Below are 23360 nucleotides of genomic sequence, written 5' to 3'. Positions count from 1 at the left end.
GGAGGTGGAACAATCCGGGGTATCTGAGTTGGAATGGGCTAATCAGGGTTTGGCCCTGCCCCTACAGCTCCCACACTCCTTCCCTGGACGCTAGCCACTTTGCCCTCAGATGCCTGAGAGAGAGACACAGAGAGCCCTGCCAAACTGCAAACGACCCCTGATTATCTGCTATGGCTCCTGCTGCGAGGAAGAGAGAGAGAGACAGACAGAGACAAGCTGCAAAAGAGCCCCAAACTGCAAACCAGCCTTGATTCCCTGCTATGAATGAGCCCTTATTACCACGTATGGCTCCTGCTGCCAGAGAGAGGGAGAGATCTGCACCTGCTAGTGTCCCCTGGGTCCTAGTACTCATTGCATTCCTGGTTGCAATGGGCTTTCTTGCTAGCGGACATCAGAAGTCGGAAATGACAGCACATAGACTCACAATCAATTAATGGTAGGCATTTGCTGAGCTTGTGATCACTTAATTATCTCCATAAATGTGATTATGTGGGAAATGATAGATCTTAAAAAAACATAGATCTACATGATCTACACATGAACTAATGGAGTGGCCTGGATCAGTTCATCAAGACCAGTATTGTCTCCCTCAACAGCTGCCCTCCAGTTTTCATATCACCTCCTACCTGATCCTTTTAACTGGAGATGGGATGCACAAAGCCTCACCTTAGAAGAGGAATTCCTACATCTCAGGTTGGAATTCTTCATCTAAGATGGTGCTCACTGCCAGCCATTTTGATAGGTGCCCGAATTAACAATATTGAGCAACACTTAAGATCTGCCTTCCAATTAACCACAGCCTCATTTTTAGCCGATCCCCCCCGAAATCGATTAATCTAGCCGATTAATTGAACTAAATGCCGCAGCTCTGGTAATAAATCTCCATGGTCTCCAATACACCGAAAATGAACGATGGAGGAGAGTAATAAAGAAACCAGCGTAATCAAGGATTGGCCATCGATGCTTATTTGTCAAACTCCATTAGAATTTGAAAACGGAATGCATTTACTTTGGGATTCTGATCGTAATACGATTGACAGGAACATTGTTTAAGCCAATTAGACTTTTGGAGGTGTTCTATATTTTACATTTCAAGGGGCCAGGGAAGAGCTTTGCAAAGAAATATTGCCGTTTCCTTGGGCAACCCACGCAGGACTAAGAAGGCGACCTGAAAGGACATGAATGATAATGCATTTGAAGTTTTGGCTGTCATCGCTTCCAGAATCCTCATTTGGTATCTCTGAATGACATTCATCTCTCCGTCCTGTGCAGGCACATAATTCCTTAATACCCTATTTGGGGAAGCGCATGGTCAATTACAAATATTAAGAGTGCTTTGGAGTTTCTCCCTAGTGTGAAAACGGCCAGTTAAAAAAAAAAAAATTACAGTTTCCATTTGATTATTATCAAGAGAGAAGAAAACAATTTGGGATTATTTCATTGCTAATCTGCTTTACTTGTGGGCTGAGACTGTTTCCCCAGGGAGCTGCTCAGGCTGGGATATGTGTTACTCATAACAACGGAGAGAATGCCAATGGATCAGAAGGCCTTTGAATACCAGCAAGGGCTACAAAAAGGCTCAGTAGTGTTATGATATTAAGAAAGAAACACTTGATCGGGATTTCAGCTGTGACTAGGTCATAAAAATAAGGTGTATACAGGCTCCCCGAAACCAAAACCATCCCCCACCCCTACAATTCATGCGACAATTCATTCAGTAGCTAAAAATTTGACAATGTTACACTTGCAGAGTTACAAATGAAAGATCTGAAAAATGGAACGAGAATTTCCACGCGCAAGTGTGAAATTTGATTTGGATTTTTACTGTCCCCCTTTGCTTTCTGTTTCTTCCAGTCGTGGATGATTTGCCCAATTCTCTGAATGTGCAGTTGAAGACCAACCTGGCACTGGCCATTCATTCATTCATTCATTCATTCATTCATTCATTCATTCATTCATTCATTCATTCATTCATTCATTCATTCATTCATTCATTCATTCATTCATTCATTCATTCATTCAAAATATACTGTTTCTCTCCCAAAAGGGATTGAACCACATGGTCTATTACAAATATGCTGGCCAAGAGCCTGAAGCTTGAGCTATATTTTAAGAGGGCCATCCTAAAGGGAGTTACACCCTTCTAAGTCCATGGAGTTCAATGGATTTAGAAGTGGGTGCCTCTTTTTAGGATTGCATGATAAGTAAGTCTCTAGAAAGTCTCAGAAAGGATCCAAAGAAACTGGTCCCGCCCCATCAGCATTTAATGATTTGGCTGGGTGAAAACTCTGGGGCTGTTGCCTGAGGACCTTCGCTGTTTGATCAGCTACTTTTGTTTGATGAAACCAGATTGCCTATTGTGCTTTGTTATTCTGTCTGCCTCAGCAAGGTCCCAAAATAGAAAAAAGAAACATCTTGTAAAGTCCTGTATTTCTTTGGCCAGTCCACTGTTAAAAGTCCATGCCAACCGCAATATAGCTTCTTCTTTGAGCAAGGCCAAAGAATTTGCAATCAGGTCAACAGGCAAAATCTTAAGGGTATAACTTAACACGGCAACATTCTCAATGGCCAGAAAAAAATCGCTTGGGTTTGAAGCACACAATAAACCAGGGGGAACACAATAAGTAATTTCGGACTGTTCTACGATCGCCTATTGAGCATCGGTGGACTTCATTCTTATTGACAGTTAATTTTTAAAAATTATTTATTGTATTTTTTTATTTATCTGCATTTGTATATCGACCTCCCTTGCAGCTCAGGGTGGTTTACAGAAAACATATGATGAATGACAAAGCACAAGGTAAGTTTGGTAACTGTGTCAACAATCTTAACATTATCAACTACCATCATCATATAACTTAATGCGTTCAGGTAACATTTTGACTACAATGCCATAGAGTGAGTTTATCTGGGTGGGAGAAGGTTCTTGGGGGCCCAATAGATGTTATCGCTGACCTCAACCAAATGCCTGGTTGAAGAGCTCTATTTTGCAGGTCCTGCGGAACTGTGCTAGTTTGGACAGGGACCGGATATCTCCTGGAAGCTCATTCCACCAGGTGAGGGCCATCCATCCAACCATCCATCTTATTTAGCTATCTAATCTATTATTTAGATTTCTATGACCGCCCCTCCCAACAAGCAGTTAAAAGCCGATAAAACATAATTAAAATACTTTTCTCAAATTCCTGCTCTCGAGTTACTGCTTCCATGTCTGAAGCAATGGCCTATAAATATATCCCATATGTTCCAGGGGAACTCGTTGCAGGAGGGAGCCAACTTTTTGAGAAAGGGCGGAACAAAATGAGCAAGTAAAAACATAGGGGCCTCCTTCCTTCCATGAAATACATGGAGAAGGAGTGGGACAATGGAGCATTCGGCGTATTCATTGTTGTTATTGTATTTTAAACCAACTTGCGGTAAACCTCCCCGAGTCTGTTCACAGAGAAGGGCAGTCTAGAAATTTCATGATGACCACGACAACAACAAGTTGAAACATAAATAAATAAATAAGTAGAAGCTGTCTCCATCTATTCTGCATCTCCCTCCTCAGAGACTTTTCTTCTTCACCTTCGACCCTCCTCCCAAGTAAAATCGCCCTCCAAAGTCAAGGGGAGAAGAAGGGGACAGAAGAAGGCTGGCTCTTTTTCACTGTATCTGTGATTCCTATCTATTCCAGCAAGAACTGATGGGAGAGTTCCGATGCAGGGAGCGTAACTTGTAGCCTGGCTTGGAGAAACCACTGGAATGCTGGAGACCTGGATTTAGGGAGTGGAGAGCATGAGGAGGCATTCAGGGGCTGGAGAGAACAGACTTGATTTGGAACTAAGCAAATCTTTGGTTGCAGCTTTGTAATAATGACATACTGGGGTGAATCCAGCCAGTTTTGTCTGCCCAGCCTTCTCCTGTTCTCCTTACTACAGTCACCAAGCCATATCACTTGGTCCATGTAGGTGCCATGATACCCAGCATAGCCAGTTTGGGTCCTCTCCTTCTTTTTTCACCAGCGGAAAAAGTGGTGAATCTAGGCCAGTGTCTCAAAACAGCTGAGTTTCTTGGATCTATCTGAATACGTCCCCCAGAGAGCACTTTGTTCAGCCAGTGCCCACCGGTTGAGAGTCCCCGGCCCCAAGGAAGTACGCTTGGCCTTGAACAGAGCCAGGGATTTCTCGGCCTTGGCCCCTGCGGTGGAACGAGCTCTCAGAGGACATCAGGGCCCTGATGGAACTCACCAAGTTCCACAGGGCCTGCAAGGTGGAGCTGTTCTGTCAAGCCTATGGCCGAGGCCAGTGGAAATATACCTAGCATGTTCTGGTTGGACCCCCCTCATCTCATCTACCCCTCCACTCCCCTATGGGGCCATTACTAACTTGGTTGGTTGAAGAAGAAGAAGAAGAAGAGTTGGTTCTTATATGCCGCTTTTCTCTACCCGAAGGAGGCTCAAAGCTGCTTACATTTCCTCTCCCTACAACAGACACCCTGTGGGGTGGGTGAGGCTGAGAGAGCCCTGATATCACTGCTCAGTCAGAACAGTTTTATCAGTGCTGTGGCAAGCCCAAGGTCACCCAGCTGTCTGCATGTGGGAGAGTGCAGAATTGAACCCGGCATGCCAGATTAGAAATCCACACTCCTAACCACTACACCAAACTGGCTATAGTTGCTGACTATAACTAATATTTATGCAATTATATTGTTTATGATGATAATGTAATGATATATATTGTTGAAGGTTGTGCATCGCCCTGAGATAACTAGCTCGAGAGGAGCGGCATAGAAGCTAGAGACATAAATATTGGCTAGTTTAGTGTCCTCTCTCTGTTTTCCTTCCTCAAGGACAATTTCAGGCATTTGAAATACCAGAACCCCTGACTGAGAACCCACCTCCAGCCCGTGGTCAGTTATTCATAGAATCCTAGAGTTGGAAGGGGCCACCCAGTCCCACCCCCTGCTCAATGCAGGATCAGCCTAAAGCATCCAGGATAAGGATCTGTCCAGCCACTGCTTGAAGACCACCAGTGAGGAGGAACTCACTACATCCTTAAGCAGCCAATTCCACCGATGAACTACTCTGATTGAATTCCCCTCCCCCCCGATACCTAGCTGATATCGTTCTATATGTAGTTTAAACCCATTAGCATGGGCCCTATGCTACCAACAGGAACCTTTCCCTGCCCTCCTCCAAATGACAACTTTTCAAATCCTTCAAGAGAGCCATCATGTCCCCTCTTAAACTCCTCTTCTCCAGGCTGAACATTCCCAAGTCCCTCAGCCTTTCCTCGTAGGGCTTGGTTCCCAGGCCCCGGATCATTCCTCCTTTGAACCTTCTCAATTCTAATCCCACCCCAATAGTTTAGTTTAATATTGGTTTGTGTTCTCCAACCCCCCAAGAGCATAGACTGGGCATGATCTTCAGTCACTTGCCTGCTAAGCTTTCCTTTAACAGGGAAAGACTTTCACCATTGGAGAATGACTTTTTTTTTTGTAGAGAAAGGCTTCCCCTGAAGGAGAGGAGTCTTTGTAGAAGGAAGACTTGGTGAAAGGGCGTCACGGGGTCCAACTTAACAGAAAAAGTTGATGGGGCCCAACCAACCATTGTTTGGCCAAACAATTCTTCAGAGGAGCCCGTGGCTCTTACAGCGTCTAAGGTGCCATTTGGGCTGGCCTGCCTCTCTCACCTTTGTTGTAGGGATGCTGTCCTGTTGAATGTCCATTTGGGAGTTTTATCCAGCAGCTCTTGGTTCGCAGAGTTGGTGTTGGGCACAAAGGACGGATCAAGGAACTTTAGTGCAAACTGGGACCTGTGAAAAAGATCACACATCTTATTTTATTTTATTCTATGCTATTCTATTCTTACTCTGCTTGGCTGTAAAGGTAAAGGTAAAGGTATCCCCTGTGCAAGCACCGAGTCATGTCTGACCCTTGGGGTGACGCCCTGTAGCGTTTTCATGGCAGACTCAATACGGGGTGGTTTGCCAGTGCCTTCCCCAGTCATGACCGTTTACCCCCCAGCAAGCAAGCTGGGTACTCATTTTACCGACCTCGGAAGGATGGAAGGCTGAGTCAACCTTGAGCCGGCTGCTGGGATTGAACTCCCAGCCTCATGGGCAGAGCTTTCAGACGGCTGCTTTACCACTCTGAGCCACAAGAGGCTTGGCTGTACTTGCCTCTTATTGTTATGCCAATAAAGGTTTATAATTATTATTCGATCACACATCCGTATGCTCATCAATTGCACTTTAGGTTTTCCAGGATAAATGAATTATTCTGTTACATACAAGAAGAATCAAGAACCCTTCTGTGCCATTAAACAGAGCTCCATCTTTCTAAATCCGCGGAAGGCTTGGATGGGTGCAACTCTGCTTACGATTACATATGCAAAGGATCAGCTGGATCACCCAGTAGTTGGGAAAGCATTCTGGCACATCATAGATCGAATCTCAATGCGTCGTTTCACCGATTTCAATTCCAAATGAATGGCCAGGTTCATAATGACAGTTTATATATTTTTCTTGGTAGGCTATTTTTCTATGCACAAGGAGATGATTTGTGGATGGTGCCAAGGAATTCTTCCAGGCTACGACCACCAGGGTCATCTAGTCCAATTTTTTGCACAATGCAGGTGTTCACAACTACCTGTCCAACCACAGTGACCCTAATCGCATGCCAAACTGATTCCCCCTTCCCCCAAAACTCCAGAATCCAGCCTGGCCTGGGGGAAATTCACCTACCATCCCATGGTAGCAATCAGCAATTCCCTGGGTATGCCAGGAAGGGCCACAAGAGACCAACACTGGCACATCCCTTCCTCCCCACCCATTCCCAATCAGCCTAAGTTCATAAAACCAGCATTTCTGTCAGACGACTATCTAATCTCTTTTACATGCCTCTATCTGGGTGGCCTTGAGCTAGTCACAGCCCGATTAGAGCTGTTCTCACATAGCCATTCTGTCAGAGCTCTCGCAACCCCGCCTACCTCGCAGGGCGTCTGCTGTGGGGAGAGGAAGGGAAGGCGATGGGTAAGCCGCTTAGAGACCTCTCTGGCTTGTGAAAAACAAGGCGTAAAAACTAACCTTCTTCCTTAATCCTCTTGGTTTCCCTTTTCTGCACCTCCTCCAGCTCTGCAATAGCCTTTTGAAAGCCTACCAAACATGCACGGCTCCAGTGAGCAGCACTGTAGCAAACGCATGCCGTGTTATTTTCAATTCCTTTCCCAATAATCCTTTGAAATTGCTGATCCACATGGAGCTCACGTTTTCAATGAGCAGTCCAGCACAACCCTGAACTCTCGCTCACACTAAGCCTGTTTGCTTTAGGATGCTTAGGGCTGATCCTGCGTTGAGCAGTGGGTTGGACTAGATGGCCTGTGTGGCCCCTTCCAACTCTATGATTCTATGACACTCATAGAATCAGAGAGTTGGAGGTGATCTTCTGGGCCATCTAGTCCAACCCCCTGCACTATGCAGGATACTCCCAACCCTATTGCTCATCTACTGTAACCAGCCACCCCCTTGAATCTTCACAGAATCAGCCTCTCCGTCAGATGGCTCTCCAGCCTCTGTTTAAGAATTTCCCAGGATGGAGAACCCACCACCTCCCAAGGAAGCCTGTTCCACTGAGAAACCGCTGTGACTGTCAGGAACTTCTTCCAGATGCTGAGATGGAATTTCTTTTGAATTAATTTCATTCCATTGGTTCTGGTCCGTCCTTCCAGGGCAAGAGAGAACAACTCTGCTCCATCCTATATATGGCACCCTTTTAAATACTTGAAGATTGTTATCAGATCCCCTCTCAGTCGTCTCCTCTCCAGGCTAAACAGACCAAGCTCCCCCAACCTTTCCTCCTACGTCTTGGTCTCCAGACCCCTCGCCATCTTTGCTGCCCTCCTCTGGATGCGCTCCAGTTTGTCTACATCCCTCTTCGACTGGGGTGCCCAAAACTGACTACAGGACTCCAAGGGAGGCCGAACCAGAACCAGAGCAGAGCAAAGTATCAGTTTGTTCTAATGGGCTGCTGCAGAAGGAGTGGAGAGGGGTGTCAAGGAGCCATTCCCACCCACCCCCAAGTGCTAGAGCTCAAAGGCATCCAATGAAACCAATGGACAGTAGGTGCAGAATGGACGCAAGGAAACACTACTTTAGAAGGGAATGTTCAAAATGCGGGATTCGCTGGTAGAGGATGGTGCACCAGCCACAGGAGGACTAGGCAGCTTAAAAGAGGATTAGATAGTTTCATTGCCGATAAGTCTATCAAGGGCTATTAAGCCATGGCAACTGAGGAGAACCTCCACATTCAGAGGCACTAAACCTCCGAATTCTCAACCCAGAAGGCAAACTGAGAGGAAGGCATCTCTGCCCTGTCATTGGCCTACCAGAGGAACTGGTTGGCCTCTGTGTGAGATGGCATGCTGGACCAGAGGGACCACTGGTCTGGTCCAGCAGGGCTCTTCTTATCAAAGCTAGGGCCAACATGTTGTTTTGTGATACTGGGAAGATGTTACAGATAGGGGTTTTTGCAGTCCCCTGGGTGCCAAAATAAACAGTGAATGAGGGAAAATCTCAGCCATGCCTCTGTCTTCCCCTCTTAGAAATAACATGTCACCAGGATGCCACCCCTGTGCAACGGAAATGTAGAAAAGTCCAGGAGGAGGGCAGGTTTGGTAACAGCCTGAGCAGTTTTCCTTTGCAGGCCAGAAGTAACTTTTTCTGCTTAAGGCCCTCACACACTGGAGTTGTCTTGTGGCCTCCCAAGGCCTCCCCAAGCCCTTGCTTCTTACTGCTTCATGGGCGTTTGAGGGTTGAGAGGCTCATGGGCCCATGAGAGTCCTGCTTCATCACCCTTGATCCTTGGATGGGTACTCAAGAAACTACATCAGCCTGCTTGCTAAGAAACTAAGCTAAAACTAGGACAGAAGGGTGGCAGGGTGTCCATTCATAGCGTAGATGGGCTAATGCACATCAAGTTTTCTTTCATGTTTGCCACCTTTTGTTTCAAATAAGCTTCCAAGGCTTGTGGTTCATCTCTCCACCTTCTAGTATGTCCTGCCCACTAGGGGTTTAGAACTGATCCGGATTTACACCTGTTTATCTGCTTATATCCTTTGCTGTAACCATCTGCTTAGGATCATCGAATCATAGAGTTGGAAGGGACCTCCAGGGTTATCTAGTCCAACCCCCTGCACAAGGCAGGAACTCACAACTACCTGCCCAGCCACAGTGACCCCAATTTCATGCTCAAGTGATCCCCCCCCCCAAAGAAATCTCCAGAATCCAGATTGGCCTGGAGAAAATGGCTGGTGATTTGTATCCATGCCTTTTTCATGTAATCTTACACCATGTCTCTGATTTGGTTTGCAGTTTGCTTTTGTAGGATGTTATTCAGTAATGGAGCCTCTTGTGGCGCAGAGTGGTAAGGCAGCAGACATGCAGTCTGAAAGCTTTGCCCATGAGGCTGGGAGTTCAATCCCAGCAGCTGGCTCAAGGTTGACTCAGCCTTCCATCCTTCCGAGGTCGGTAAAATGAGTACCCAGCTTGCTGGGGAGTAAACGGTGATGACTGGGGAAGGCACTGGCAAACCACCCCATATTGAGTCTGCCATGAAAACGCTGGAGGGCGTCACCCCAAGGGTCAGACATGACCCAGTGCTTGCACAGGGGATACCTTTACCTTTACCTTATTCAATAATGACTTTCAGCGGATGGTATAATTTGTATCACTAACACTTGGAATCTCTGTTTTCTGACTAACCATTGTGTCCCCCTGAGACGAGGACCCAAACATTAATAGGGTTCCCTTCCTTCTTTGCTACCTTCCCTGAACAATCCTGGATCTAAACTCTTTCTTGAGAAGTTCCTTCCTTTGGCTCTATTGCTGACATCATCTCTGCCATCAACGGTCAGCCAATCGGTGTCAGGATCTCTACAGAATCGCTCAGTGACTGGAGTTCCACCCATTGGTTAGGCCCTTCCATTGGCTCATTGAGCCCCCCCCCCATATTGCCACAACTTTTGTGCTTCCTTTTGGACAGAACTGCTGTGTAGACGGCAAGGCTACCATACTTCCTACTTCGCTTTGTATACTTGTGGAGAAGAGTAGTAGGATAATGATGCGAGGTCACTCCGTGGCAGAGAGGTTTCCTGAACAGCTCTGACTCTTGGCATCTTTCCCTCCCTGGTACACCTTGGTTTAGGTCTCCTGTCCCCAGTTCTTCTGATCTGCTGCCCATGGTCTTGGCGTTGACCCTGGCAAGATCCTTTGTTTGTTTGTTTATTTATTTAGAGATTTATATATTGCCTGTCTTTGAAAACATGTTTTTTTTTTTTTTAAAGGAGAGCTGTTTTTTTGGACCCCACTTTTTTATGACCGGAAGAAGTTCCCAAAGTGGCTTACAAACACTTTCCCCACCCTGTTCCCACAACAGACGCCCTGTGAGGCTGAGAAAGCTCGGAGAGAACTGTGACTAGCCCAAGGTCACCCAGCAGGCTTCATGTGGAGGAGGAGTGGGGAATCAAACTTGGTTCTCGAGATTAGATTCTGCCACTCTTAACCATGCTGGCTCTCATAACTCTGGCTCCCCCTTTTCCTGGCAGGTGACTCTGACTTCCCGTCACACGCTTGGAGATCACTGGGTCTCAGGTCTAGAAAGGCTAAGAATGGCTGATTCATTGCATCGCCATATGGTTTACTGTCCCATCAGCTTTACCCAGAGAAACCTTGGCTCAGTAGTTTCTACCGAGAGCCAGTATGGTGTAGTGGTTAGGAGTGCGGACTTCTAATCTGGCATGCCAGGTTCGATTCTGCGCTCCCCCACATGCAACCAGCTGGGTGACCTTGGGCTCGCCACGGCACTGATAAAACTGTTCTGACCGGGCAGGAATATCAGGGCTCTCTCAGCCTCACCCACCTCACAGGGTGTCTGTTGTGGGGAGAGGAATGGGAAGGCGACTGGAAGTCGCTTTGAGCCTCCTTCGGGTAGGGAAAAACAGCATATAAGAACCAACTCTTCTTCCTCTTCTTCTAAAGATGCCGCAGGACTCTGCTTCAAATTAAATTCATTTCTAACTAAATGCAGAGAATAACTGGGGAAAGAGCTTTCCCGGACAGACTAAGCTGTCATAGGGATGAGGAGAATAAGGACTGTTTCTAAGTGTTGCATTTTTCTAGTTCTGCACTGTCTTTCCTTCTTAATGGAAACTCCAGGTGGCTTCAAATAGCAAAAACGACAAATAGAAATAAATCACAATACATAAATATAACCAATCCCAACAAATAATACAGACTCTGTATTACCATGAACTTAAAAAAAACAAACCAACAGTTTAGTTGTACTTAAATAAATTCCAATTTCTTGTGAAGGTTATTTTTAATCAAAAAGAAATTGTAATGTGATTCCCAAAAGCACAGAGCTGTGTCTAGTTGAATATCAGATCATAACAAAAGCCATGTTGGATCATCTTATGTTCTAATCTAGACAAATCCTGGTCATTCACTTTTGGAGGGACTTAGTTGAAAAAAAGCAGGTTATGGCCAAGATTCCATGGGGTTAATCTAGTATGTAGAAGAAGAATTGGTTTTGATGTCCCACTTTTCACTACCCAAAGGAGTCTCAAAGCTTTTCTCTACCCGAAGGAGGCTCAAAGGGGCTTACATTCGTCTTCCCTTTCCTCTCCCCACAACAGACACCCTGTGAGGGAGGGGAGGTTGAGAGAGCCCTGATATTACTGAAGAAGAAGAGTTGGTTCTTATATGCCGCTTTTCTGAACCCGAAGGAGTCTCAAAGTGGCTTCCAATTACCTTCCCTTTCCTCTCCACACAACAGGCACCCTGTGAGTGAGGCGAGGCTGAGTGAGCCCTGATATTACTGAAGAAGAAAAAGATTTGGTTCTTATATGCCGCTTTTCTCTACCCGAAGGAGTCTCAAAGCAGCTTCCAATCACCTTCCCTTTCCTCTCCCCACAACAGACACCCTGTGAGGTGGGTGAGGCTGAGAGAGCCCTGACATCACTGCTCGGTCAGAACAGCTTTATCAGTGCTCTAACGAGCCCAAGGTCATCCAGCCAGTTGCATGAGGGGGAGCGCAGAATCAAACCCGACTCGCCAGATTAGAAATCCATGTTCCTAACTATTACAACAAGCTGGCTGTGTGCAACCTGTGTGTGAAACCTGTGTTCAGAATCATAACTGGTGCCATTATATATAGGTATTTTGCTGATTGTACCCCCAAGTACCCCCATCTTGTAGTTTTCAAATTTTTACTAACATGGGAGAGATTCCCGTGTAGGAAAAGTGTAATGTGTACAACATGTTTCTAGTTGCTGTGTTTACATGATGTCTTTCACCATTTTTTTGCTGCATCTGGACTGATTTAGGATCAGTCTACATTTTGGGTGAGCAGTCAGATACCCCTTCAAACACACTTGGGATGGTTTCTTCTTCAGAACAAGTCGCCCGACTCGTCAAATTTTCGTGAGGTATCTTAGAGCCAGCCATATACAAATGCTCCACATAAAGAGGGATTGAGAAGGCCTGGTGGACTTTACAAATTCCAAACTCTGCTTCTGAAGAGAGGCCAGGTTATGGGTGAGAGTGGCAGAAATAAATATAAGATGTGAAAGGCCTTTCAGGCTCTCTCTCCAAGCACTCCCAGAACACAGTCCTCAACAGGAAATCAACATTATCTCACCCTTTGAAACCTTAGAACCTGGTTTTTATTATTTTAAACATTTTAAAATAGGCCGTCATTCGCAAAACGACCCTCCGTGGTTATTCAAATGATCAAAATGAAGAGAGACTGAAGGACAGGCGGAGAATGCCTTATCAGCACCACGGACAGCGACCAGGAAATTCCCGCAGCCTTGGGCCGATTCAAGCCGGGTTTTCCAGCTACCCCATCGATCCTTCGGACTTCAGCGTCTCCTGGACTTCTTCCTCCTAACTTATTTTCCTTCAGTGTCGCGTGCGAGAGTTTCGAGCAAACATGCACGCACATGGGCACATGTGTGCGCATTCGCACACAGGGGAGCGCATTTTGCGGCTGAGCCGACGCACGCCTCTATGGTTTCTCCTGCTGCTTATGGGGCTCCCCTCGCCTGGCGATTTCCAGAAGCCTGAACAATTCTCATGATTTACGGACTCTTGGCTGGCTACCCCCTTTCCCTCCCCCTTCGCCAGGCTGACCCCTGCACAGAGATCGGGTTTCTCCTGACCTGGTAGGCTGGAGCTGGAAAACCAGCATGCCCAGCGAGATTCCCGAGGAGAATCAGAAAGGCTGTCGCACAAAGCAATCCCCTCCAAACCTGACGCACCACTGTGGGCTTGTGCAGCAAAACCAGACAGGGGGCTGGGGAGGAGGAGGAAAACGAGAAAGAAAACAGAGACCCTCCATAGCTTCCCTGAAGCATTCGCCTGTTTCTGCTTCCCAGCCACAGGGAAGAGGTGCCTAAGATGTCTCTCTCTCCATCTCCGGACGACAGAGCGCCTGCGCCATCATCCCACCCCATGGAATATACATGAATTGGGCAATGAGCCACCATGATGTTCATCACCTTCTCCCCTTATAGATATACGTGTGTGTGTGAGTGTGTGTGAAAGGGGCAGGGAGGCGCACACACAAACACACACACACATTGGGGAGAGGCCGCTCTAATCCACCCCTTTCCCCCACCCCCACGGAGGCAGAAGCTCAGATCTGCGCGATCGGATCGATTCCCACAGAAGAGCATTTGGGGGGGGGGGATGTTTAGAGTTGGAACAACGCTAGAGTGGGAGGGCATTTCAGGAAAATGGAGCACGGGGGAGGCAAGCATCGTATCACCTCTCCCCCTCCCCACCCCATCCCACCGTCACCCCTGTCTGGCCCCCTCCCGCTCCATCCGCCAGCATGCATCTCCTTAATCAGGGAACAACAAGGAGGACGCGAAGACCACAACAAAATCGCCAGCACTCACCTAAATCCGGCATGGAACATGTACATTCTGGGCACCCCCGAGCTGGCGTATTTGGGAGTGGTGAAGATGTTGTCTTTTTTCAGGGACACGTAACTGATGAAGGACAGGATGAGCAGAGCCACGCTGAGCATTACGAGACCCAGGACGCTAACCACCCGGACCATCTTGCAGTTTCTCATGCCTGGGGGGGGGGGGGGTTGGGGGAGGAGGGGGGGAGGAAGAACCAGAAAGGCGACGTGAGCTACATTGGAGTTAACACACCCAGAAAGCAGGGATGGAGCTGCCTGTGCGTTTGCGTGTGCGCTTGTGTGGCGGTCTGACTCAGGAGGGGGGAGGGGGGGAAATCAAAGGATTAATTCAAAGCACACACACACACACACACACACACACACACACGCACGCACATGCACAAAACAGCAGGGGCTGAGAGCGGGAACAATGAAGAATTAAAATAGCAATAACAATAACAATAAAATGGAAGGTTTGAGCTGTAAGGTATTGAAATGGCAGCTGGTGGGGGTGGGTTGAAAGAAAGAAGGTGGATCCTGCCGGAAATTATTGACGGCTGCCAGATTCTGCCTGGGTCCCTCTTCAAAAGCACACCGGGGGGGACCACAAGCACACACACCAGGCCCTGGAATATTCTGGAGAGGCCTTCTGATGCCCCGGTTTTGGACGTGGGCCAGGTGTGGTGCCCAGATGCTCCTCCATGAACAGGAAATGCGACAGACGTAAACAGACTCACACCAGAAGTCCCCTGCAAGCACTGCTCACACAGGGCAGGAGATGACATTTTGGATACGACCAACCTCTCCCCTCCTCCCCCTGCCCAGATCTCTATCCGAGATATTTCTGGAGAACGTCTTCCACCTTTGTTCCAAAATCCCTGTGCCACAGCAGGGAATATATAACAGGCAACGTCAAAGTTTGGAGGAGCATCATACGGCCTTGCAGGAGTTGCCTCCATATCATTTAACCTTCAAAAATGTTTTAATAACTACAATTTGCTGGATTTCTTCCAAGGCAGATATAGACTTTATTCGAGAGAAATAATGACATCATGGCAGCTTGTGTGGGGATCCTGATTAAAGTGTTGGGGAGCAGTGCAACAGATACTCTGTATATGCTCAGAGGTAGTCTTGCTGCTTATTATTTTCATAGAATCATAAAAGTTGGAAGGGGCATCCTGGGTCATCTAGTCCAATCCCCTGTACTATGCAGGACACTCACAACCCTGTCACTCATCCACTGTAACCTGCCACCCCCTTAAGCCTTCACAGAATCAGCCTCTCCATCAGATGGCTCTCCAGCCTTTGTTTAAAAACTTCCAGAGATGGAGAACCCACCACCTCCCGAGGAAGCCTGTTCCACTGAGAAACTGCTCTGACTGTCAGGAACTTCTTCCTGATGTTTAGATGGAATTTCTTTTGAATTAATTTCATTCCATTGGTTCTGGTCTGTCCCTCTGGGGCAAGAGAGAACCACTCTGCTCCATCCTCTACATGGCACCCTTTTGAATACTTGAAGATGGCGATCAGATCCCCTCTCAGTCGTCTCTTCTCCAGGCTAACCATACCAAGCTCCACATCAACTACCTCCTCTTCCTTTTAACTAGACGAGCCAGAGACCTTTTGCATGCCCAGCAGAGATGTCCAGAGCTACAGCCAAACCATAGGTCTCCTCTAACAGGATTGCTTTTATCCTTAAAGGTTAAATGGTTAACGGCGGAAGGGAGGGTCTACAAGACCAGAACTGGTGATGCTTGCAAGAGATGGTCGGGAGGGACATGTGATTCAATTTGGATTGGCCAAAAAGTACCCAAATCATCCTTGATTTGGGCACGAATCAGCCAAATCCGGTCCAAATTCGCTAATCCCCAGTAAGTTTATAGGGCCGAATTGCTGAATTGTGATTCGGCATGAGTTGGCAATTCAGACAAGCGGATGTTCAAACTTTAAAGGGAAAAAGAAACAGTGGGGGGGATCTTCTTTTTGTAGAAGTTGGTTTTTATACCTCATTTTTCCCTACCTGAAGGAGTCTCAAAGCGGATTGCCATCACCTTCCCCTCCTCTCCCCACAACAGACACCCTGTGAGGGAGGTGGGGCTGAGAGAGCCCTGGTATGACCGCTCAGTGAGAACAGAACTATTAGGACTGTGACTAGCCCAAGGTCACTCAGCTGGCTGCAGGTGGCGAAGTGGGGAATCAAACCTGGCTCGCCGGATTAGAAGTCACTGTCCTTAACCACTACACCAAGCTGGCTTTTATGGGCTCTGGGTGTGCGGTGGGGTTTGACGTAGAGGCACCAGACTTGCAGTGTGGCTACAGGAGCCTCTCCCCCCCTCCAAAAAAAATTCAAGTTGCAAAAATATTGGATCAGGGGGTCCAATTCAAGGGGTGCCTTCATCCATCCTCCATTATTTTCCACGATGAGAATTCATGAACAGACCAGATAATCTAGTTTTGAACATTATAAAGGTATCTGAAGAAAGGTGCAGGCACTTTGTTGGCCTTAAAGGGGTCGTGGGACTCAAACTTTATTCTGCTGCTTCCCCCCCCAATCTATTTTAACGATTGTATCTTATGGAGGAGCTGATATGCTGACTCGCCAGAGTGCTGCTGGACAACGATAAATAACAGCGTCAAATCATTTCAAAAGTCTTAAACCATCAGTATAAAACAAAACATGGCACTCATGAATTTATTTAATCTATACCCCCTTTTCTCCCCAATGGAAGCCCAAAGGAGGCTTAAATCATTCTCTCTTCCTTGACTTTATCCTCACAACAGCCCTGTGAAGTAGGCTAACTGAGAGTGCGTGCCTGGTTCAAGGTCACCCAGCAAACGTCCATGGCAGAGTGGGGGCTTGGATGTGTGTCACCCACATCCTAACTGCTACACCAAGCCATTGGAAGAATAAGCAATCAAAAAAATATCCATGAAACCCTTCCTGGATGATAAGCGGACCATAAAACAGGCTTTAAAACCACTTACTTAAAGCCTGAGTAAAAACAAAGGGTGCCTAAAAGACAATATGGCCTATGCCAGGCAACTCTTAAGTGGGGGAGGCATTCACAGATGAGGGGCTGCCACTGAAAAGGCCCCGTATCCACATTACCCCTGAAGGTGGGGGCACAGAGAACAGGGTTTCGGAGTCAAGCTGGCAAGCTGGCCAGTATACGTCACTTATACGTCACATCATGGGTGACATTTGGTTGACAAAGCCCCCAGCTCCCCTGGGAGCAGGTATACCGCAAGGAATGGACTGGGGGGGTCTTCTTTTTTTCCACCAGGTTGTTCTTAATGTGATGTATTTTAATGGGGGTATTAATGGGATTTGACTGTTGTGAGGTTTTTATGCTGTAACCTGCCACAAGCTGGCTTGCTGAGAGTGGCAGGTAAAAAATCCAAGTACTACTACTACTACTACTACTACTACTACTACTACTACTACTACTACTACTACTACGAGGAGGAGGAGGAGGAGGAGGAGGAGGAGAAGGAGGAGGAGATGGTCCTTGCGAAGCCAATCATCTGACAAGAACAAGGTGAAAAATCCACTTTACACCAACCTTGGCTGACCTTTACACTTCTACTTTGTTGGTCTTGAAGGTGCTGCTGGGCTCCAACTTTGTTTTAAAATGGTAGTTGGCAACAGGGAAAAGGGCAAGCATGGACCTGATTGCAGCCAATCAGACTTCCGTTCCTAGCTAACTAATTTAGAAACCCCACCCATACCTCATCAAAGGAATGACATCATAGGATCCCAGGGGGAGTGCTTTATTCTGTACAGGGACAAGAGCAGCTTTCCTGACCTCGCTGGCGAACTTCCTCTGGCAAGGTCTTGTCCTGAGGTTAGGCGCCAAAGCTGATGAGATGAATCAAATTAGATCCTGTCAGCTGGAATCCCCCTGCGCGATTTGCATAATACTCTAGGAGCAGGCCAAGGTGAGCCCTGGAGTACAGGCTGTTGCTGTTGCTGTCACTTACGCACGAGCACCAGGAAAGATCTTGTTGAACCTGTCTTTGTGTGTGTGTGTGTGTGTGTGTGTGTTTGGGGGGGGGGTTCTGGAAGGGCTGGTTTGCGGGCCCTGGGCAGAGAGGTCCTGGCCCCTGCTCTACCCACTTCCAGGCCCCCAAACATGCCATCCCTCCCTCCTGTCAGTGTTAGCGTTGCCCCGGAGATGTTACCCAAATTGCTGTGGGTAACAGAGATCTCCAGCAATTCAAAATCCATCTCTAGTCAACCAGGATCAGTTCCCCTGGAGGAAATGGCTGCTTTGCAGGATGGACTTTATGGCATCGTACCCTAGACTCATAGAATCGTAGAGTTGGAAAGGGGCCCTACAGGCCATCTAGTCCAACCCTCTGCTCAATAGAGAATAAGCCTAAAGCGTCCAGGAGAAGGATCTGTCCAGCTGCTGCTTGAAGACTGCCAGTGTGGAGGAGCTCACCTCCTCCATAGGCAACTGGTTACACACTGTGTAAATTTTTTTCCTGATATCCAGCTGGTATCATTCCACACATAGTAGTTTAAACCCATTACTGCTGGTCCTCTCCTCTCCTGCCAACAGGAACCCTGGGGAGGAACCCCCTCCTCAAACCTCCCCACCCTCCCTAGGCTTCATCCCCTCCAGGATTGGCTAACACTGGCTCTCCCCCCATTGGCCAGTTGATTCTCTTGGGGAAATTGACATCGGGCCCTCGCCAGTTCCAGACTAATATTCTACGGGCGATACGAAAACTCAACTTATTTTGGAAATTTAATGGAAATGTGGGAGTTTTAATGCAAATCTGGTTTTAGATGGTATGTATTTTGTGTAATTTTAAATGTGTTGTGATCCGCCTGAGACAGGGCGGAAGAGAAGTTGAAAGACTCAATACGTTAAACGTCTAGGTATTTCCCAACCCCGAGCTGCCCCCCCACCCCCTGGTGTGTCCTCCCCATGACCACTTGGGAGTTCTACCACCATCTACGTGTGCCTCTACCTGCAGCCCTCTCCCAGTGGCCCTGGGCAATGCATGTAGCTGGGATCATGGTGGGGGTCTAGCAAATAAGTGATGGGGGGGGGCATGATAGCAGTGGGCCCTGCAGAAAGCACCTGGAGGTATTCTGCATGGAGCCAAATAAAACAGTTTAAAAAACAACCAGTTTAGACCGCTTTATTATATTACAATCGTTGTTCTGCATTGAATATAGTCTGTTGAAAAACTACGTTGCAATGCTCTCTGCATGAAACAAGTCATAGCCTTGCCCCCTGCAGTTTTGCCAACTCCGCTTTGTTCTCTAATGGAGTCACTAATCTGCATAACTAAGGAGTTTCTCTGCATGGCTAAAAAGCCATCTCAGACAGGCAGAAGAAAAATGAATCGGTGAAAAGCATCTTTCAGAAACAACGCTTAAAAGACGCTTAAAGCACCGAAGAGGCAGTTCACCATGCAGAGCAAAATCAGTTTTGCAGGAGTAAATTCACTCTTCTGTGCAGAGATCAGAAAAACAATGATGTATTTAGTGAGTTTTCATCAGCGTATCCATCATGCAGAAGAGGCCCTGGGCTCTGGCAGGTGCCCCACCTCAGCGCATGCTGATGCCAGCCCTGCTTCTTGGGCCCTCCTGTTATGACCTTGAGTATTTTGGCATGCTGTTCTTATTGCTTCATGGCTTAACGGTTTTATATAGTAAAAAAAATGTGTATAGTAAATTATTCTGTTTTCATGGCTCCTTTCATTTTACCATCTACTTCCTGTCCATTTGCTGTTGTTTGCATTGCTGTTGCCTATGGTTGACTATGGTGTTGTACAAATAAATCTACTAATACAACTACTGTAAGGAAGGAAAAATTCAATTAAAAAAAAATTGCTGGACCTTTTGAGAGATGTCACTTTTAAGGAAACCAGGGGCTAGGCCTTTCTCAGCCTTTACCCCTGATACATGATTCAGGTTTCGAGAACCCCCGGAAGTGGTCAACAGGTCATGCATAGAATCACAGAGTTGGAAGGGACCTCCAGGGTCATCTAGTCCAACCCCCTGCATCATGCAGGAACTCACAATTACTTGCTCATCCACAGTGACCCCAATTTCATGCCCGACTGATCCCTCCACCAAAAATCTCCGGAATCCAGCCTGGCCTGGAGGAAATTCATATACCATCGCACAGTGGTGATCAGCAATTCCCTGGGTATGCAAGGAAGGGCCACAAGAGACAAACACTGGCACATCCCTTCCTGCCCACCCACTCACCATCTGCCTAAGTTTATAAAATCAGCATTTCTGTCAGATGACTATCTAGCCTCTGCTTAAAAACTTCCAAAGGAGGAGAACCCACCACCTCCCGAGGAAGCCTGTTCCACTGAGGAACTGCTCTAATTGTCAGGAATTTCTTCTGGATGTTTAGCTGAAAATTCTTTTGAATTAATTTCAACCCATAGGTTCTGGTCCGATCCTCAAGGGCAACAGAAAGCAACTCTGCTCCATCTTCTCTATGACAGCTCCTCAAGTATTGGAAGATGGTTATCATATCACCTCTTAGTCATCTTCTTTCCAGGCTAAACAGACCAAGCTCCCTCAACCTATCCTCATATGTCTTGGTCTCCAAACCCTTTGTAGCTCTCCAGTTTCTCTACAACTTTCTTCAGTTGTGGTGCTGAAAACTGAACACAGTACTCTACATGAGTTCTAAACAGAGTGGAGTAAAGTGGTAACATCACCTTGTGTGATCTGGACACTATGCTTCTTTTAATACAGCCCCAAATCCCATTTGCTGACTTATGTTCAGTGCATGGCCAGCTTGGTGTAGTGGTTAGGAGTGTAGACTTCTAATCTGGCGAGCTGGGTTTGATTCTGCACTTCCCCACGTGCAACAAGCTGGGTGACCTTGGGCTCGCCACAGCACTGATGAAGCGTGTTTTGATTGAGCAGTAATATCAGGGTACTCTCAGCCTCACCTATCTCACAGTAGCTGGATCAGACCTGTAGTCCATCTAGTCCAGCATCCTGTCTCACACAGTGGCCAACCAGTTCCTCTGGAGAGCCAACGACAGGGCACAAAGGCTGAGACTTTTCCCTGATGTAGCCTCCTGGCACTGGAATTCAGAGGTTTGGAAGATAATCTGTTCACAGTAAGTGAAATGTACTTACACAAACATGCCATATAAGATGTGCTTCAGTTTTTGTGTGTAAAATTTCTTTCTTTTATTACTATTGGAATCAGACTGTCTTTGTCATTTGAACAGCATTTTTTCCTTTAACTGGGAAACATGGAAGACTGGGAATACTGTAGCAAATAATTTTTTTTTGTTTACATTTGACCCAATACCCTAAACAAGTGGGGTTGGTTAAGGGCTCGCTGTCTGTTCTGTTGCATCTCTTTTGTGTGGGTGTGTGCATGCCCTGATTTTGGTGGTGATTGATATAAACCAGACTTTCATTTTAATGCGGGATGGTTTAAATTTTTTTTAAAAATTTATATTGAACAGTAAATAAAAAGAAATAACCTACCATTCCAACCCGCACGACGGAATTTTGCGATACAAAGGCTAGCAGAACTCAAGTTGAGATGCATTCTGAGCATCGTGGAGAGCAATGTCAGCAGATCCTGTTGACCAAAAGGACCGAATGACTACCATAGTAATAAGTAATAAGTAATAAGTAATATGTAATATGTAAATAATAATAATAATAATAATAATAATAATAATAATAATAATAGTATACCTTGTGTACCCTCCCAAACACACATAAGCAATTATTATATAACATATAATACTTTCAGTTACCAGGATAGCTCTGAGCATCTAGAAAAGCCTTGCTCAATTTTTTTACTGTCAACCCCCTGAAACATTCTTCAGGCTTTGAGAAACCACAGAAGGGGTGTTATTGTGCGGAATATGGTTGGGAAGCAGAGCTGTGGACACGCCCACCTGAGGTCCCTCCCCTTCCTACCCCCTCCAGGCCCCTCATTGGCCATGGGGTGGGGTGTTCAACATGACCATATATGGGTATATCATGATAAATGTTTAACAATTTTGAAAGAAAAATACAAAGAATTAATTAACTCACATCCATTCGAGAAACCCTTCCAAGGCTGTCAAGAAACGGCAAGGTTTCACGACACCCTGGCTGAGGAGGCCTGATTTAGAGCAAGCTTCTATCTACAGCTGGGAGTTTTGCTTTACGTGCTAGCATTCAACAGTCATATGCCCCATTCTACCACCTTATTCAACTGCATATGTTGAGCAGAGCCTCACAAAAGTGACCACGTATAAATTTTGTTAGTCTTTAAGGGTGCTTTAAGGTAGATTCTTGCTCTTTTCTACTGCTGCAGACAGGCTGACAACACCTGCACAGCCTTGCTACAAACACCTTTCCCTTCCTCTCCCCACAGCAGACACCTGAAAAGGTAGATGGGGCTGAGACAGCTCTCCTTCTATTGGTGTCTTTTCCAGCAGGTGAAGACGTTTTTGTTTAGTCCGGCATACCCCCAATAAACAGGTCTCTTCCTGGCTCTAGTGTTATTTGTTGACATGTTTCTATTAATTCATCATTTTACTGTATTTTTAATTGTTCCTAATTGCTTTTTTATGTCTGTCACCTTGGGGACCTTGATCGAGTGGAAAAGCGGCATACAAGTATTTGAAATAAATGAAAAAAACAAATCCCATTCTCTTGAGCTCCCTCCCCTTGCCAGATCTCACCTTTCCATGGCTCTGCCCCCCACAAATCTCCAGGGATTTCCCAAGGTGGTCAGTCCTCAGTGGCACTGAGGCAATACAACATCAAGCCCAGCTGCAAGTGGAGATCACTTTTTGGAATGTTCCGCTATGTCAGTGGTTCTCAACCTCTCCAATGTTGCGACCCTTTAATACAGTCCCTCGTGTTGTGGTGACCCCCAACCATAAAATTAGGCAGGTGTTCTTTCACAGAAATTAAACCAAAACTGAGCGATGGTGTGAAGATCCATGGTTCATGATTGTATATAAATTGTTTTTCCCCAGGGTTTCTCAGTTCAGTTCTGCCTCTTGTCCCACCATGCCGATCTCGCTCTTTTCTGCTGCTCCAGACAGACAAACGCTCTATCTTGATCTACCCCGCAAGGCTGTTGTGTGGATGGTACCCCCCTGGCCAGTCTGATTGCCCTGCCGTGACCCCTGTGAAAGTTAAAACACTTCCAGCGAAATGAAATAACAGCATCACAAACAGAGAGAAGGGGCAGAGGTTTCCTCCCTGCAGTGAGGGCTGACTTTCTATATGACATAAGAAAATTCAGAGCTGGAATCCATCATCGGCTGAGTGGGGTGGTACCGCCCTATCTATCCAGCCAGCATGGGGCAGTGGTTAAGAGCGATGGCCTCTAATATGGAGAACTGGGTTTGATTCCCCACTTCTCTACCACATGCAGACAGCTGTGTGATCATGGGCCAGT

General features: G+C 46.7%; 1 protein-coding gene across 1 annotated transcript in view; it reads right to left on the bottom strand.

Annotated features, from left to right (window-relative positions):
- The window catches only part of ST8SIA3 (ST8 alpha-N-acetyl-neuraminide alpha-2,8-sialyltransferase 3), a 51842-nt gene that overhangs the window by 5784 nt on the left and 22698 nt on the right, over positions 1-23360 (bottom strand). Inside the window, exons 2-4 of the mRNA XM_077346862.1 lie at positions 21437-21533; positions 13940-14120; positions 5673-5795 (exon numbers count right to left, since the gene is read on the bottom strand). Coding sequence (XP_077202977.1) covers positions 5673-5795; positions 13940-14120; positions 21437-21509 — 377 coding nt within the window. The 5' untranslated portion in view covers positions 21510-21533. The remainder of the gene's footprint in view (positions 1-5672; positions 5796-13939; positions 14121-21436; positions 21534-23360) is intronic.

This window comes from Paroedura picta, chromosome 7 (genome assembly GCF_049243985.1).
Source record: "Paroedura picta isolate Pp20150507F chromosome 7, Ppicta_v3.0, whole genome shotgun sequence".
NCBI classification, from domain to species: domain Eukaryota; kingdom Metazoa; phylum Chordata; class Lepidosauria; order Squamata; family Gekkonidae; genus Paroedura; species Paroedura picta.
The sequence above is the reverse complement of the archived record's forward strand: the minus strand, read 5'-3'. Positions and strand labels throughout refer to the sequence as shown.